This window comes from Haliotis asinina, chromosome 14 (genome assembly GCF_037392515.1).
Source record: "Haliotis asinina isolate JCU_RB_2024 chromosome 14, JCU_Hal_asi_v2, whole genome shotgun sequence".
In the NCBI taxonomy this organism is placed as follows: domain Eukaryota; kingdom Metazoa; phylum Mollusca; class Gastropoda; order Lepetellida; family Haliotidae; genus Haliotis; species Haliotis asinina.
The window spans coordinates 28,031,780-28,047,195 of record NC_090293.1 but is presented as its reverse complement, the minus strand read 5'-3'; the positions used below and the strand labels follow the sequence as shown (position 1 = coordinate 28,047,195).

The 15,416-nt window shown below is 39.9% G+C and overlaps 1 protein-coding gene across 1 annotated transcript in view; it reads left to right on the top strand.

Annotated features, from left to right (window-relative positions):
• Positions 1–1,255, top strand: part of LOC137261149 (uncharacterized) — a 66,492-nt gene extending 65,237 nt beyond the window's left edge. The window contains exon 4 of the mRNA XM_067798851.1: positions 159–1,255. Coding sequence (XP_067654952.1) covers positions 159–253 — 95 coding nt within the window. The 3' untranslated portion in view covers positions 254–1,255. The remainder of the gene's footprint in view (positions 1–158) is intronic.
• Positions 1,256–15,416: the final 14,161 nt, after the last annotated feature.

Here is a 15,416-nt window from a genome sequence, read left to right as displayed (position 1 = left end):
CTATTTTTCGGTTCATGGGAATATTATGCATGGCTTGATGAGCGAGCCAGAGGCCTAGGAATTAGTCGCAAGGTACCTGCTCAGTTTCATCCTGATGATAACGTTTCATTGAGATAAAGTGTTCTGCATTCACTCACATTGCGATATCTTTGTTGTAGAAAACCATGTGATCGAATTTGCGGAGTTCAAGAACGTCTTGCTAATGATGGGAGTCCTCCCAGACACGTACGAAACCCCGTGGGGTTCCGGGTGATTACAGACTACTGCCGGCCTATCCTGCCCCTGTGTGTGCTCTACCAGAAAGGACATCCGGTCAGTTGGAGTTTGCGCAGTGACGACTACAGTGTTCCACGCGTTCGCCGAGTCTTCGTGAGAATTGGCGTGATCAGATTTCACAAACTAAGGAGTACCCGAATGGAGTATACAGCTGGTGAAGATCGGAAATTAGACACTATGGTTAACTCAAACGTTATCATGTATAATGGCTCTTGTCACATGACTCCGTGTGACGTCATCTTGGTGCACATTCCCGTCCAGTTGACTGCCGGCACGTGCATGACGTCACATGACGTCGCCGAGCAGTCGTCGGCTTCTTTATCATTTCCACGTGGCCCTTTGTGGTTTACGACGCAACATTCCCCGGGATTGCCCCGCCGTTGCTGGAGGCATGGACTTCGTGTTGGGTTACAACTATTCAAGTGACTAATATATTGGTGTGTGTGAGAGTTGTCTCCCTTCGTGCAGATAGTTAAGGGAGGTAACTCATGACAACGACGTCTGCCTCCAAATATGATAGAGGTCGGAAAAGAGTAGCTAATTATATAAGTAACCTTGCATGGGTTAGTTAGGTACGTAATTGCAGCCTAAGTGCGAGGGAAATACTAAACCAGTCGAAGGTTGGTATTTTACTCGAACGGAGGACAAACATCCGTATCGAACTCAAAAACCCATTTTTTAATGTTTTTATCTCGACAAGCACGAAGGTTGGGTTTAAATATGCAAATGATGACACAAGTAAGTTTGGAGTTAAAAATCAGGAGGTACCACTGTTGCCGTGGTAACCGATACTCGTTCTGGGAAAGGAAGAGGTTGCAAGTGGTTGTTTCAAGTAAGCGAATGATCTGCTGTGTTAGTCGAGATAATGACATGGAACCAGTTTACATTATACAGCTATAATCACCCCTGCTTGGACCGTTACTCGTCATGTGACTTTGTGTTAAACGGCGAGTCAAGATAATAAAGGATATCAAATGTGTTTTCTATGTATGTTTGTCTCGAAAGACTCCAACCAGAAGGGCTGCACACGGTCCTTTTGTTTCGTATGTAGGATATTTGGTGTAGTTCAGTGCCAGTTGGATCAGAATTAGTCTCAGTGTGTATTTTTGCTATTATGAAGGTGTGCGTACCTGTAAACAAATCAGTTTACACAGTTTCCACGTTTGTTTATAATTTCATAACTCCATAAACATAAATACAAGACCATATTGACGTCAACAACGATAGTCACAGACACGCCCGGTGATATGAATGCAACTGTTTTTATGATATATATTTGTACATAACTGTCAACATCAAGCAAACTGGTCTGCTATGTCCCAGCAATGATCCCCATCTTGTTTGACTGTCAGTCTCGATACCCTCTAAAACCGCAAAATCTGCAATAAATGCATCACAAACTTCAGGAAACAAAATGTACAAGAAACACTCTGAATCACACTTATATATTAAAGTGCATAAAAAGCAATTTGAAGCTATAACCGCTTGTCAAAGTGACTCTCCTCCTTCACCCATCCCCCATGCCAAAAATCCCATCAAAATGGGGGTGTCCTTGGAAAACAGCTCCTGTCTAAATCAAGAAATCCAAATCTTTGGCTGTTGATTATGACGGGAATTCATCCAATGCCACTCTGAACATATTTTATATGATATTATCTGACCTTTATTCAAGAGGCTCCAAATGCCATATCGTTTTCATTTTCTCCAATTATTTTACAAATATTGCACCCAAATGTGGTTTGATGACTCATATCTCGTGAACCACATTACCCACATGTTTAAAACTTTGGATATGACTTTGCCAATGATCCCTTCACAATAAAATGTAAACTTTACAAACATTGGACATCGAGAATAAAGTAAGGCTCGATTCGTTTTGATATCCCGTCCTATCAACCAGCAATGCGTTAATGACGTGACTGTTTTTCGGTTGTTGGTAACATACAGCGTTGCTTGATAGGCAAGGCAAAGGCCTAGGAATTAATTGCAAGTTAGTTGTTCAATTTTTACGCGATTATAACTTTCCTGGCCTTTTAGTGGTTTGTCGTGACTAGCTGAATAACCTTAAGTGACTCGTCGACTTCTCAGTATACACGAGGGTAAAGCAGTGTATATATCGTATAAATATATACCCTTTATGAAATGGCATTTATTTTATTTTCTCAAACAAGATATAATTTGGCAATTTTTCAAAGTGGCGTAACACTTGTAACAACTGTAGCACAAACGTATAACGGAAATATGATGCAATGAGGTTTTGGGCTTGTCGATGGAGTGAGTGAGCTTAGTTTTACGCCGCACTCAGCAATATTCCAGCTATATGGCAGCGTTTCGATGGAGTGAATATGTTTGGTTTAACATTCCCTTTGATGAATACCTTGTGTTTACTGACGATGTATACTCCTCAATGACATCCATCAATAGCAGAAAGAAATAATAACGATTTCAACTGCAGCACGAGCAACCTACCCACGTCCTCGGGGTTTGCATAAGAGGTGCGAACGAATTTAGTTTTACGCCGCTTTTAGGGTGACGTCAGAAATAAGCATTACTCATTGTAAAGCGAACGCTTTAACCACTTGGCATCACCCAAGAGTTAAATATTCGGTTATTTCAAACGTGTGATTGGACCTTAACCTGTACACAAAATAGTGTCTGTTTTCATTCCTGATGAACACATTCCTGTACGTATTCCTTTCAGTGACATGTTTATAACAGTGACATCTCCAGAGGTAGCATTTCGGATAAACCACATTTACTCTTTCAGCTATAGCCGTGGTACATATTACCCGCCGTGAATTTCAGTCACATTTCATGGTTTTTAGAGGCATTCTTTGCACTCAACCAAGTATTCAATGTCGTAAATATTTTGGATTGAGCGTACCTGGTCACTATGATAATTTCCAACACTGATGGTGGATAGTAGATTGTCTCCTGATTGTTCCGCTTGAGTACCGTAGGAAATGAATTTTGATTGGTTAATAAAAATTCAGGGGTAGGTAATTTCATCGGGAGAACCATGGGAGAAGATCTAGATTGGTGTAAAGAAGGTTTTACTTTGAAATCAAATCATACGCAAAATAATGACCGTGGAGAAAGTATGCTAAACATGTAGGACGTACAGCGGGAGGTAAAGCACATCTAAGGGACTCGTATAAAATTTGCCCTCATCGAGTAGCCATTTCTTGTTTGTTTCATTTTAATTTTTTGTTTTATTATAATATCAGACTTGGATAGATACTTTCCTTTTGCCTTACAGTTTGCCTGTATCATAGGGATGGTAGGTTACCATATGGTTAAAGCGTTCGCCCGTCACGCCGGAGATGCAGGTTTGATTCCCCACATTAAAAATATACTCAATCACTCTTGACACAGCAGCTGGCAAGAGGGGTAGGGGGAGCCTTCCTCCTCCGAATCATTTTAAGTGACAAAAGAACGAGTTATATTCTGGGGACCAAACCAAACCCCATCAGCATTGTTCGGTTATTATTTTCATATTTTATAAACTGCCAGGCAAAAGAAATTTTTCACCCTAATTTTTCCATAAAAATTGTTATAAGGGCTGATCCGGGTTTGATTCATAGCAGGAATTATTGGACTATAGCACAGCTTTCGTAAACAGAAAACATTGCCTCAAACGCAGCAAACTGAATTATACATTTGCAAGCACGTGCAAAACGACCTTTTGAGGCATTGCTCGTGATGCACGTGCAGTAAGGTTCCATAAATACTCCTGCTGGAAAGAGCAGACATTCAGTAGACAAAAAAACACCAACAGTATGCCAAGACTTAGACAAGAGCAACGTGACCAAGCCATCGGTATGTCCATTATGGGGGCTTCTCAACGCCAAATTGCCAGAACCTTCAACTGCAGCTAAACCACCATCAGGAAGTTGCTGTTACGGTACCAGCAGACCGGCCAGACAAAAGACAGACCAAGATCGGGAAGACCGATGGTTACCACTGCGGCTGAAGATCGCTACATCCGGCAGATACATCTCCGGAACCGATTCGTCACGGCGACGTCAACAGCGGCGACGGCACTCAGCCATGTCATCAGTCGAAGTGCACTTCGACGACTTCGTGAAGCGGTTTACGAGCTTACCGCCCCTTCCATGGAATGGCCCTGACCCTTTTACACTGTCAACGCAGAGTGCGATGGGCACGTACAGTACGTCAGTAGCAGCGACGTGATTGGTCGAGAGTGCTGTTCACAGACGAGAGCAGGTTTTGTCTCTTCAGGAATGATGGCCGAGTTCGAGTTTATCGACGAAGAGGCGAACGTCTCGCGTCAAACTGCATTAGAGAGGTTCATCCGTTTGGAGGCGGAGGCATCATGGTTTGGGGCGGGATCTGTGGCCAAACAACGACCCAGCTGATCGTATTGCGAGGTAATCTGACTGCCCAGCGATACATTGATGAGGTACTGAGACCAGTCGTCGTTCCTTTCCTCCAACGACAGCCAAGAGGATCGATATTGCAACATGACAATGCAAGACCCCATGTTGCCAGACTTACAAGAGCCTACCATGGCCAGCCAACTCTCCAGACATGAACCTTATTGAACACCTTTGGGATCACCTTGACCATCATTTGAGACAGCTGGTGCCACCTCCAGGTAACCAACAGGAACTTGAACAAGCTCTGATCAACATTTGAAACGGGATCCCTGCTGACGTCATCCGGCGCCTGACGACATCAATGCGGAGGCGTGTTCTTGCGTGCATTGGTGCCCAAGGTGGTCACACTCGCTATTAATGACTCAGAAGTGCAGGTATTAGAGGCTTGCCCTGAACAAAACGGGATTCGAACTAACAAACACAGGTTTCTGGAATGCTTAAGAAATTCAGTTAATTCTACTTACACGGGGATCTTAATCTCCTAACGCATGTGCTCAAGTAGAATTGCTGTTACTTATTTCTCTATTGCATATACGTGTGCTAACCGTACGTCTCTACTATATGACCACATGTGGATATTTTTTATACTATCCCAAGAAAGAAACGCATAGACGATTTGTATTTTAAATAATCCAGAATTAATTACCTATTGTGCTCAAACAAACTTCAAAATATGTAACAAAACTGTTAATAACATGACCTTACACAATTCCAAAAGTAAAAAGTCGATTTTACCAGAAAATGTTGATTTTTATGAGATTTCTTATAAGGATTAGGAAGGCATCGCCACAATGCAACATAAATCATCTTCCAGTTGAAATTGTGCAGCAAAGAGCATTCAGTGTCTAGCAATAAAAATCCAGATTACTTTCAGAAACTGGCATTATTTTGAAGGAGTTTCAGTGTCAAATAACTACGTCACGTCTTGACTCTGCGACCCTGAACATCGCCATTGAAAAACTGCACACTGGAGATTACCAATCTTCGGTTGCCAGGCGTCTGAATGTTAGTCTGTGCAAGATACCACGGCTTGCAACCAAACAATTACAACAAATGACCGTCAACTTACAGGCAAACCTCGAGTTACTACTGCAGCCAAAGATCGGTACATCCAGGTACTACGGTTGCTTGATCGTACTGCCACGGGTAGGAGCACAGTGGCCAGGGTGCCTGGACTTCAGAGAATATCCGGGCAAACTGGTTGAAAGAGACTGGTCTGAGAGCCAGGAAATCCGAAGTCGGGGTTTAAAAGTATCCACTTGGTTGTATAGACATTACCTTCTTCTAACATTTCACGTACTAAAGTCTGTTATGTGGACGAGTTATACATATTTGAAAATACAGCATTTCGTATACTTTTGGATAGTATATTTGAATAAAAAAATATGTTGATTAAAATGTATTAAACTATAAAAACATACAGATCATTAGAAAATTAAAAAACCTTTAAATGTCAGTGGAAAATAACATCATCCTACGTTGTGTTTGATCTCACAATTTTTTACAGTTTTGCACAATAAAATTATAGTTTCAATGATTTTCTCATCTTAATATGCATTTTCTTAGATCGTAATTATTCTTGAAATTGTGCCGGAACTAGTCAATCCTAAAAATTGGTAAGTTCCATGATATATTAACATTTACACATAATGAAAGACGTCAGTATGTGTCACTGAAAACATAATGCCAGTGACGCCATTCCTTTTTGTGAAAGACTGTTATTCGAACACTGACCTATATGTTTATTGGAAATGTAATCATTACATAAAAAGAGGTTAAAAAGAAATATGTATTGCAAAATGACAATTTTCTATCAAATTCAAATTCTCAACCATCCGAAAGTGTAGCTAGTTATCTACTTTATGTGTTGATAGACCTGGCTACGGACTGGCCAGCAGAAAAACACACGCATGCACACGCACGCACGCACGCACGCACACCGATACGATCACAAATTAATCAAATCGGTAATTCATAACTAACGCAGAAAGTTTTATCAGGATTACATTCTTAGTTATGCAAGGTTTTGAGGGATGAGGTCAAGTCAAAAGTCAAAGAGTTTATTGTACTTAAGGCCTCCGGCCCACATACAGAAATACATCTGTAGATAAAATACAAAATGATATAACAAAATGACAGCCTAAAGTTTCGTTTTAGCGTTCTGAATTGTTTACCAATTCATTTCAGCTGTATCAGCAGCCTTAGCCCAGCCTAAAGTCTGGTGGGCAGAAACTATCAAATCCTTATACACAATAAACAAATTAAAACAAATAAAATAAAAATATTGAATATTGTAATATAATTACAGAGTTCCGGAGCTATACACACAAGGGACAAAACAAAACAGCATATCTCGGATGTTTCCAATTAGTACGCAAACTAATATCTGAAATACACTTTTGGATCCTCTATTTGGATCCTGACAGCACTAGGTTGAACTCTCAATCGCTGCAATCGACACTGTGTGAAACTGACACGATTACGATCATTTCCGAGTGAGATTCCGAAATACATGTTCAATTGTGCTTACCACTGATGACGTTTTGAAAAAAAAACAGTTTTCATTAGCTGGATTCAGAGATTTACCTTTCATACGCATTCTCTTCAAGATTTTCAAGAATATCTCCACAGCTGGTGAACTGGCAGCATCAAGATGGTCTGTGTTTCCTAGCGCTAGGCTAGAAGACAATCAGTACCATCATTTAATGTTTTGTGGTATGACGCGACTTGGGACCGAACCACCCACCTTCCTCCTTCGAGCAGACACTCTACCTACAACGCCATGGACTCCTTTCACGAAGCAACCTCTACGAAGGTTAACCCTAACTTTCATTCTTTAACACTGCACTAAGGTTACCCTAGTGACTTATGATCAGCTTAGTGCTTTGTGAAAGGAGTCCCATGCGGGCTATCTCTTTATCAATATTGATGTAACCTAACGGGAAGATCCCCGCTTCTCGAACTGCAGATCCTCGTTCGACTTCAAACAGGATAGATGTGGGAAGTTCATTACTGGGTCTCTGTATTGAGAACACGTCTTTCAATTTTCTTTAAAAGTGGTAGAAACATCTTACTGACCACTTCACAAAGGTTCCTTTCTCCGCCGAAGAATCGCCCCTGTTATTGCATTGTGATTCAAAAATACGAACTGATAAATATATACATTATTTTGTTCAAAGGACATTATACTAAAGACACTTTAACATTTTTTATTATGTGTTATAAACCTTATACTACATGTTATAAGTACAATTTACACTGTAACAACGGAATCGTCAGGTCAGTAATTTAACTACATTGTATACAGAACAAAAATAGCTATTGATATTTGTACATTTTGAAAATATGAATAATGATGTATTTATTCATTGACATACTGATGAAATACCAGTCATAACAATACCAATATCCCTAACTTATTTTGTTCAGTATGTATACTCAGGCCGACTGTTAAAAATATAATTCCTTTTTCACCTACGTTATGTGAGATCATATTTCGTTTTATCTCGTTATCTTCTGTGATCCACTTTTAGTGATACCTGGACTGTCTGTTTCTAACACTGCCAGACAAGGTCGTGGGGTTCTAGTAGTGGTGCCTCCACGACCTTCGAGGTTACAAGTACTCTAAATGTGGCAACTTCGAGTCGGAAAGTATAGAGTAACTTTAATACACCCACGGTTACAGCCCTGTCCAAGGGACCACTATTTTGTTCATAATAACCCAAACGCATTTAATAGAAATAACAAAGTAAGTAGTTTGAACGAAAAAAACGAACAAAGAAAAAAACACCTCAACAAAATAAATAACGGTTTGTAATCGTATGATTGTCGTAATCGTGACAACGTATATGTAGTATTCTGATTGTGATATCACACGTAATGGCTTATGGAAGAATTTGTGCTGATTAACACACCTTCAGTTGTTTCTTGTTTTCACTGATTACAAGTCTTCAGTTCTTTGTTTGTTGTTTAATTTAGCTCTCATAAATATTCTAGATGTATAGGAACGATATGTAACGATCGAGTCTGGAACAAGCAATCAAGTGATCAACAGCATGAACATCGATCTATGCAACTGTCATTCGATGACATGTGATAACGAAGTCAGCAAGCCGGATTGCCCGATCCTGTGAGTCGCCTCTCACGACAAGCATGGATTACTGAAGGCCAATTCTAAAACGCTCTAAAACGACTTTATCTAATTTAGACACGCGCGGGATGGTATATCGCTGATCTGTATGTACTGACAATTTTTGCCGCAGGTGCGGGTCAGTTTTAGCTATAGCTCAACAGTATTAGGTTGTTTTAGTTGCGATTTAGTTAAATAATATGCAGCGCCACCTGTGGCAATTGTCGAAGGCGTAGCTTCGTCAGGCATTTTCTTGTGGTACAAGTTAAACAAAGCGAACTACATAGGGCATCATTTTGATCATTGATGTGGGAATTCTCCTCCATGTCTACGATAAAACATTTTAGAAAATGCTTAAGGTCTTGAATTAAACAACATTATTAAAAAGTATGAGCAGGAATCGTAAAATGCTTTTTTCAATGTTCGTAGATACAGAGTGCTTGAATTCACCTGACAAAGGGCAAAGAGCAGACTTCAAAGACTGGGTTTGCTGGAATATCGACTAACAAATACGGAAAGATGACTCCTTGAAACCCATTCTACTAATTACCCGTCATGTCTTTTGTTAGTATTTATGGGTAGGTATAAGTATAAACCAACGATGCGGTTTTAATGTCTGTCATATTTTTAGTGATAATGTTAAGTCTGAAGAGGGGAATTGGCAGTTTGGTGGTAAATGTGTCAGTTTGGTGTCAGTTTGAAGATTTTTTTTCAAAGTATAAGTTAAATTGCTTTCTTTTAAGGTCAAATGACTACAGTAGTACTTTATGTTCCCTAAACAGTTCCTGAAAGTCCTGCCAATTAAGGCACTCTCTATATAACTCATCCTATGAAATTAACATGGACGTTATCTGGTTTTCTTGGTTATGTAACTCCACACCCAGCAATATGTCAGCGGTCTGTTCAAAACGAACCAGTGATTGACATCATGAACATCAATCTACGCATTTCGGTTACGATGACATTCAACCTGTCAGCGATCTTAGGCACATGCTCCAATGAGTCGTGTATTAAAACCAGCATAGGACGACGAGGGTTCTAACCCTGAACGCGACGTGACGAACAGAACTCCAAGCATAAGAGATCATGTACGATGTATGTGCCATTTGTCTATCGTTGCGGTTATAACCTCTGAAAAAAGTCGATATCACTTATTTATATTTATGAGAAAGAAGCAAATCACGGTTGAGAAAACGAAGACATACATGTAAGTGTTTCCCGGTTCTGTAGAAATAGGATCCCATGATAGGTTCATCCATAGCAACAGCGAGAAATGTACATAGTCTTTACCTCGTCAGCAGTTGGTATTCCAAGCTGGAAATGCGAAAAAACACTCATACAAGACGTTGACCTTTTACGCACAATTTACGAAAAAAACAGAAAGGTGACTTCTTGGTGTTTTTTTACCCATCATCGTACGTAACTCAGCCTTGAATGTTAAGAGAGAAAACGATACACAAGAACCAACAAAACCTACACGATGGCTTCCGGTACAGTGATGTTGGAATCATGGGCGTTGTCAACGTCGCACAACAGGTGCACGTTGGGGTGTGAGATAGGAAGCGTAGGCGAGTGAATCTCTTCAACAACGGCGGTTCCGGCCCCGCCAGTGTGCTTACCGGGAGACGTTATTGGAAACTGAGGGTTAATTGAAGTCTTTGTGGTTCGCTGCAGAAACATGGCGAAACAGTGTGTCCAAAGTAACACACGTCATGACACGACGTTCGTATGACATCATTTTGCAACGTATGTTTCATGTACTGTTCACCACTAGAAAAAAACAACCCCAAGATACAAGTGATCTCTATGTCTTTTCTTATCTTCTCGCTCATAACGAAAGAAAAAAAATTATAAAGTCGCAAAACAATGTACTGGTTAGATGTCATTTAATCTCTTGACAGAACATCGAACACATATTAGTCTAAAGTTTGAAAAGACACAGTAGTTTAGATTATGCACCATTAAGATTTTGTTCGCTTGACGAAATAAAACACCATGTTGAAACGTGAGAAATAACGATGGTTGGTGTGATTTGCTAAAATTATCCGACATTCTCCCATTACAGTTATATGTCAAAATGATTAAATATTCATGTTTGATGGAGAGCATGAATGTGATGTGTCAACAAGAATATATATCAAGATATAAGAGAAGTGATTATTATTACTATTATTATTAATTTTTGCAAATGAAAATTAGTAAAACGTTTATGTCTGTAGCATCCTTGACCACTCTTGTAATGCTGGCAAAAGCACGCGGCGACTCGTGGGTCTCTCGTGGTCATACCTCTGACTGGGATCCATATTCAGGCAATGTCTGTTACACAGACATTGAAACATTTGTACTAAACATGGCAAGATGGCCTAACCCCACACGGTTAGTCTGCATTATTATGGTAACACTTACACCCTCAGACAGTTTAAGAAAACTTACCCTCAGTACTTTTCGTTACACTCCACTACTGAGTCTAACAAACCTTATGGGAGGTCGCGTCAGGTAACCTTTGAGATTGACCAATAAGAACACAGCTTACCAAATCGCGAAAGTGCACATACCTTTAGAACTTTTTATCTCGAAAATGTTCGTACCCGAACGATTCCGAATGCTATTCAGCGTACGATCGCTTCCAGGTGATGCCCACGGCGTACGTACAACCATGACAACGGTGAGTAAACAGTCACTGAAAATAGTGTACTGGCAATATTCAAGGATGTTATCTTGCGGAAATATTAGCTAATGGTAACCATGTCAACAGAACCCTAAAAGCGTATATACTGCAGGTCAAATAACTGTGTCATATTCGGACTTTTGTTTGTGGAGAAATGTGTCGGGGACCTGAATATCTTGAAAGTCCCTCCGATCCGTAAATAGTAGCCGTTGTTTGATTGGTTAAATCTATATATTTAACCGCCTCGCGTTTGATTGGACGGTCATTGGTTGCTCAAAGGTTACCTGACGCGACCCTATACTAGGTTTTGTTAAACCCAGTGGTGGAGTCTAACGAAATACATTGAGACTAAGTTTACTTAGACTGATCCTCAGACAATTTGATCTCTGTGTCTATTTCAATGTGGCTAAATACTTGTGAATCCCGTGAAGATCCCGGTTACGATTGGTCTTCAGGAACTCCAGTGCTTGTCGTAAGAGGTGACAAACGGCATCGGGTGATCATGTTCGTCGACCTGATTGACACATGTTATCGTATCCGAGTGAAACAAATCGATGCTCATGCTGTTGATCTCTGGATTGTCTGATCCAGACTCGATTGTTTACAGTGCTGCGTTAAACATCCAATTACTTGTAATGAAGGGGCATTCCACCATTATATTTACTAAGTGCAGCGTTCTTTCGGCTTCTAATGTGTTATTGGAATTCAGTAAATATGAAACGCAAGAGGTGACGAAAGGGATCGGGTGACTTTGGTTGACACATGTAATCGTATTCGAGTTGTGCTCATACTGTTGATCACTGGATTGTCTGATTCAGACTCGATTGTTTACAATCTACCATTCTACCATTATATTACTAAGTGCAGCGTTCTTTCAGCTTCTAATATTTTTTTGTAATTTAGTAAATATGAAACGCCAGAGAATAACCAGCCGAAATCAATTTACGTTAATGCTTCAATTCCTTCAAATGTCACAAACACCTTGATATAGCGTAGAAACTGTAGATGTGTAATTGTCTGTCACAGACACTTACGAATTTGATGATTCAACAAGAATTTATCTTCTGCACAGCTATATCAGGGCTACATTTCTGGCTATGATACCTGTATTTCTGGGATATTATGAACAAATCGTTGGCACATTCGTCATAAAAAATACCAGTCTGTGGGTGTGGGCGTTTAGTTTTGCGTCGCTTTGGCAATATATCACATAACTATCTCACCGCCTCAAAAAATGACCGTTATCCCGAAATAAATAATCTACGTATCATTTAAACAACACATAAACTGAATTGTATTTATATGGGAAACTTAAGCACAGGCAATTAACACTGATTTCACAATAGGTAACCACTGTGTATGTTGGTACCCGATCTGGGTAGGAGCTGGCCTTCCGCAGCCAGTTGTGTCTTAAGAAGCGGTCTAGTAATCATTGTAGCTATATATTCGAGCTGCATTTATTAACGCTTATGATGTGAGTCACAGGTTTGTCTGTTCCAGTCTTGATTACCTACAGACCAAGTCACATAGGCTGAACAATGCTGATTACGACGCTAAACAAAATACAACAGTGTACTGTGTGATGATCATACATTATCCAACATGGCGCAACACGAAACATTTTGCGATGGATGTTTCCGTTTCTGTGAATCCAAGAGGATTCCTTATTTTGTATATTCCGAACTTTTGACACATGACATTGACCACATTGGGACAACTGTCCAGGGTACCACTACGTACTTTCCACAGTCGGCGCAAGGCCACTTGAAGAGCATGTAAGTCTCGAGAGGCGCTACTTCCGGTACCAAGCTCGTTCCCAGCTCAGCTTGTGCGTGCCAACGTGCGATATGCGAGACGGGGCCCAGCTTATTTCCGGTACCAGATTTCCGGTGACAAGCGTATATTCAAGAACTAGTTCTGGTTCCAAATTGCGCGACCGCCAAACACGACTTGATTAGACCGGACCAAGTGTACAATCAGTCGCAATAGCGGCTAATTTGAGGATGGTTAGATGCGAATTTTGTTTTTCCCGCAAAGATTATCGGTTCTTGCTGTCAAATGCCAACCATTCGGAAAGGATGTAAAGCTGTTTGTCACAGAAAGTACTAGGGTCTTGCGGAGTGCCATGACTTACTTACGGTCCCTGTTTCTCTATACATGTATATCACATGCATTTATTCTAGTCTGTCAAACAAACATATCCAAGAAAGCCCATGCAAGTCTAGAAAATGTGGCAAGTCTAGATTACCACAGTTTCTTAAAATGAAGAATGTCTCCGGGCTCCTTTTCATTATATCCTATTATTAAAATTTATTAACTGTTTTGTGTTAGGTTTATATTATCCAGGAAAATATGTTCATTTCAGAGAGTTAGTTTAGCATTGAATCATACTGAGTATACAGAATATATTGCACACCAGTTGAGGTCAATGACCTTATGTCAATGTATACCGGGTTTTGTATCTGTATTTCAAAGTTAGTGGGTCATTTGGTACATAGATACATATTTATTTTCAGATTTTTTATTATTTAAGATTGCGAGGTTAATATAAATGCCAATTTTGTATGAACATTTAAAAATATTACACTAAGGGGTACTAAATTTGTTTCCAGGTTTCTTTGTGCGTTTTGTTAAGGAAGGGGACATAAGAAAGAGTTGAAAGAGTGTTATGGTCTAATCTATAAACGTAATGAAATTATATGCGAAAAGATAATGAAAAGAGTACGGTGTACTATATTGCAATTATGTGTTTATACATCAATTAGTGGTGATACCATGTCAGTCCTTGTTAGTGAGATTAAGCAAAAGTCTCATGTGGTTAAAAAAAAAAACGTCCGCAGATGACATTTCTCATCTCAAGGTTTTACCTTCTTTAAAGAAAACCGACCACGAGCGTTTCAACTTAAGCCCAGAAGTCAGTTATTGTTATACACTCTACATGTGTTATTTGCAGTTTGGTCCGTCTTGGCATTCATGAGTTGCATAGATTTCACCACTGACAGTTCCATGTATTGTCACACATTCCAAGAAATGAACACTCTTGTTGAAGTGGAGTCCCTGGGGAAAAGTGAAAAAAATGTTGCAGTTCCATAAATTTAAAATATCCGAGCATACTTAATGCAAACTGATCTTGAGTTAGAATGACAGAAAATTGCAAAGAGTATTTTCCCTGGTTGCAAAAATATTACATCGAGTCCATGAGGGCTTTTTCGTATTTACTGGAATATGTTTCTGCTGTCATCTGCTGAAGCTTCGTTGTGCCACACGCAGTAACGAAATCAGCTGTGCTGTAGCCGATGACGCATCGGTTCCAAACTGATAACCAAATTGGGTGCAAAGTTGTCAATGGTGAGTGATTGAGTGATTATAGCTTTACGCCACATTCAGCAATATTCCAGCTATAGGGCGGCGGTTTGTATATAATCGAGTCTGGAACAGACAGTCGGTGATCAACATGACCATCGAACTAAACTCACTCACTCTATTTATTAACACCACTCACTCACTACTGAAGACTAGCCCGGGTCTTCAAGGTTTTTTTATCATTTGTATACAATCTTATGTTTACTCACCACTTTTATGATGATTGTGCCTATTAGTCAACAGTTTCAATGCAATTCTTGCATAAATCAAAATATTGATAGTGTTGTCAATGAAACCTTGCGCTTCCCTCGTCTCCACAATGAAATTTTCTGTAACTCCCTTTTCAATTTGGTCTTACTTAGTTCCACGTAACAGCTGGAAACTAAGCGTAACTATTTGCTGCTGCCAAATATTTAATGAGGAATATATTTGTAAAGTAAAGTGTTACCTAATATGTTGCAAGAGGTGGTATGTGGGTTCTGGTTAAAGCGTTCGCTCGTCAAGTGAGTGAGTGAGTGAGTGAGTTTAGTTTTACGCCGCACTCAGCAATATTACAGCTATATGGCGGCGGTCTGTAAAT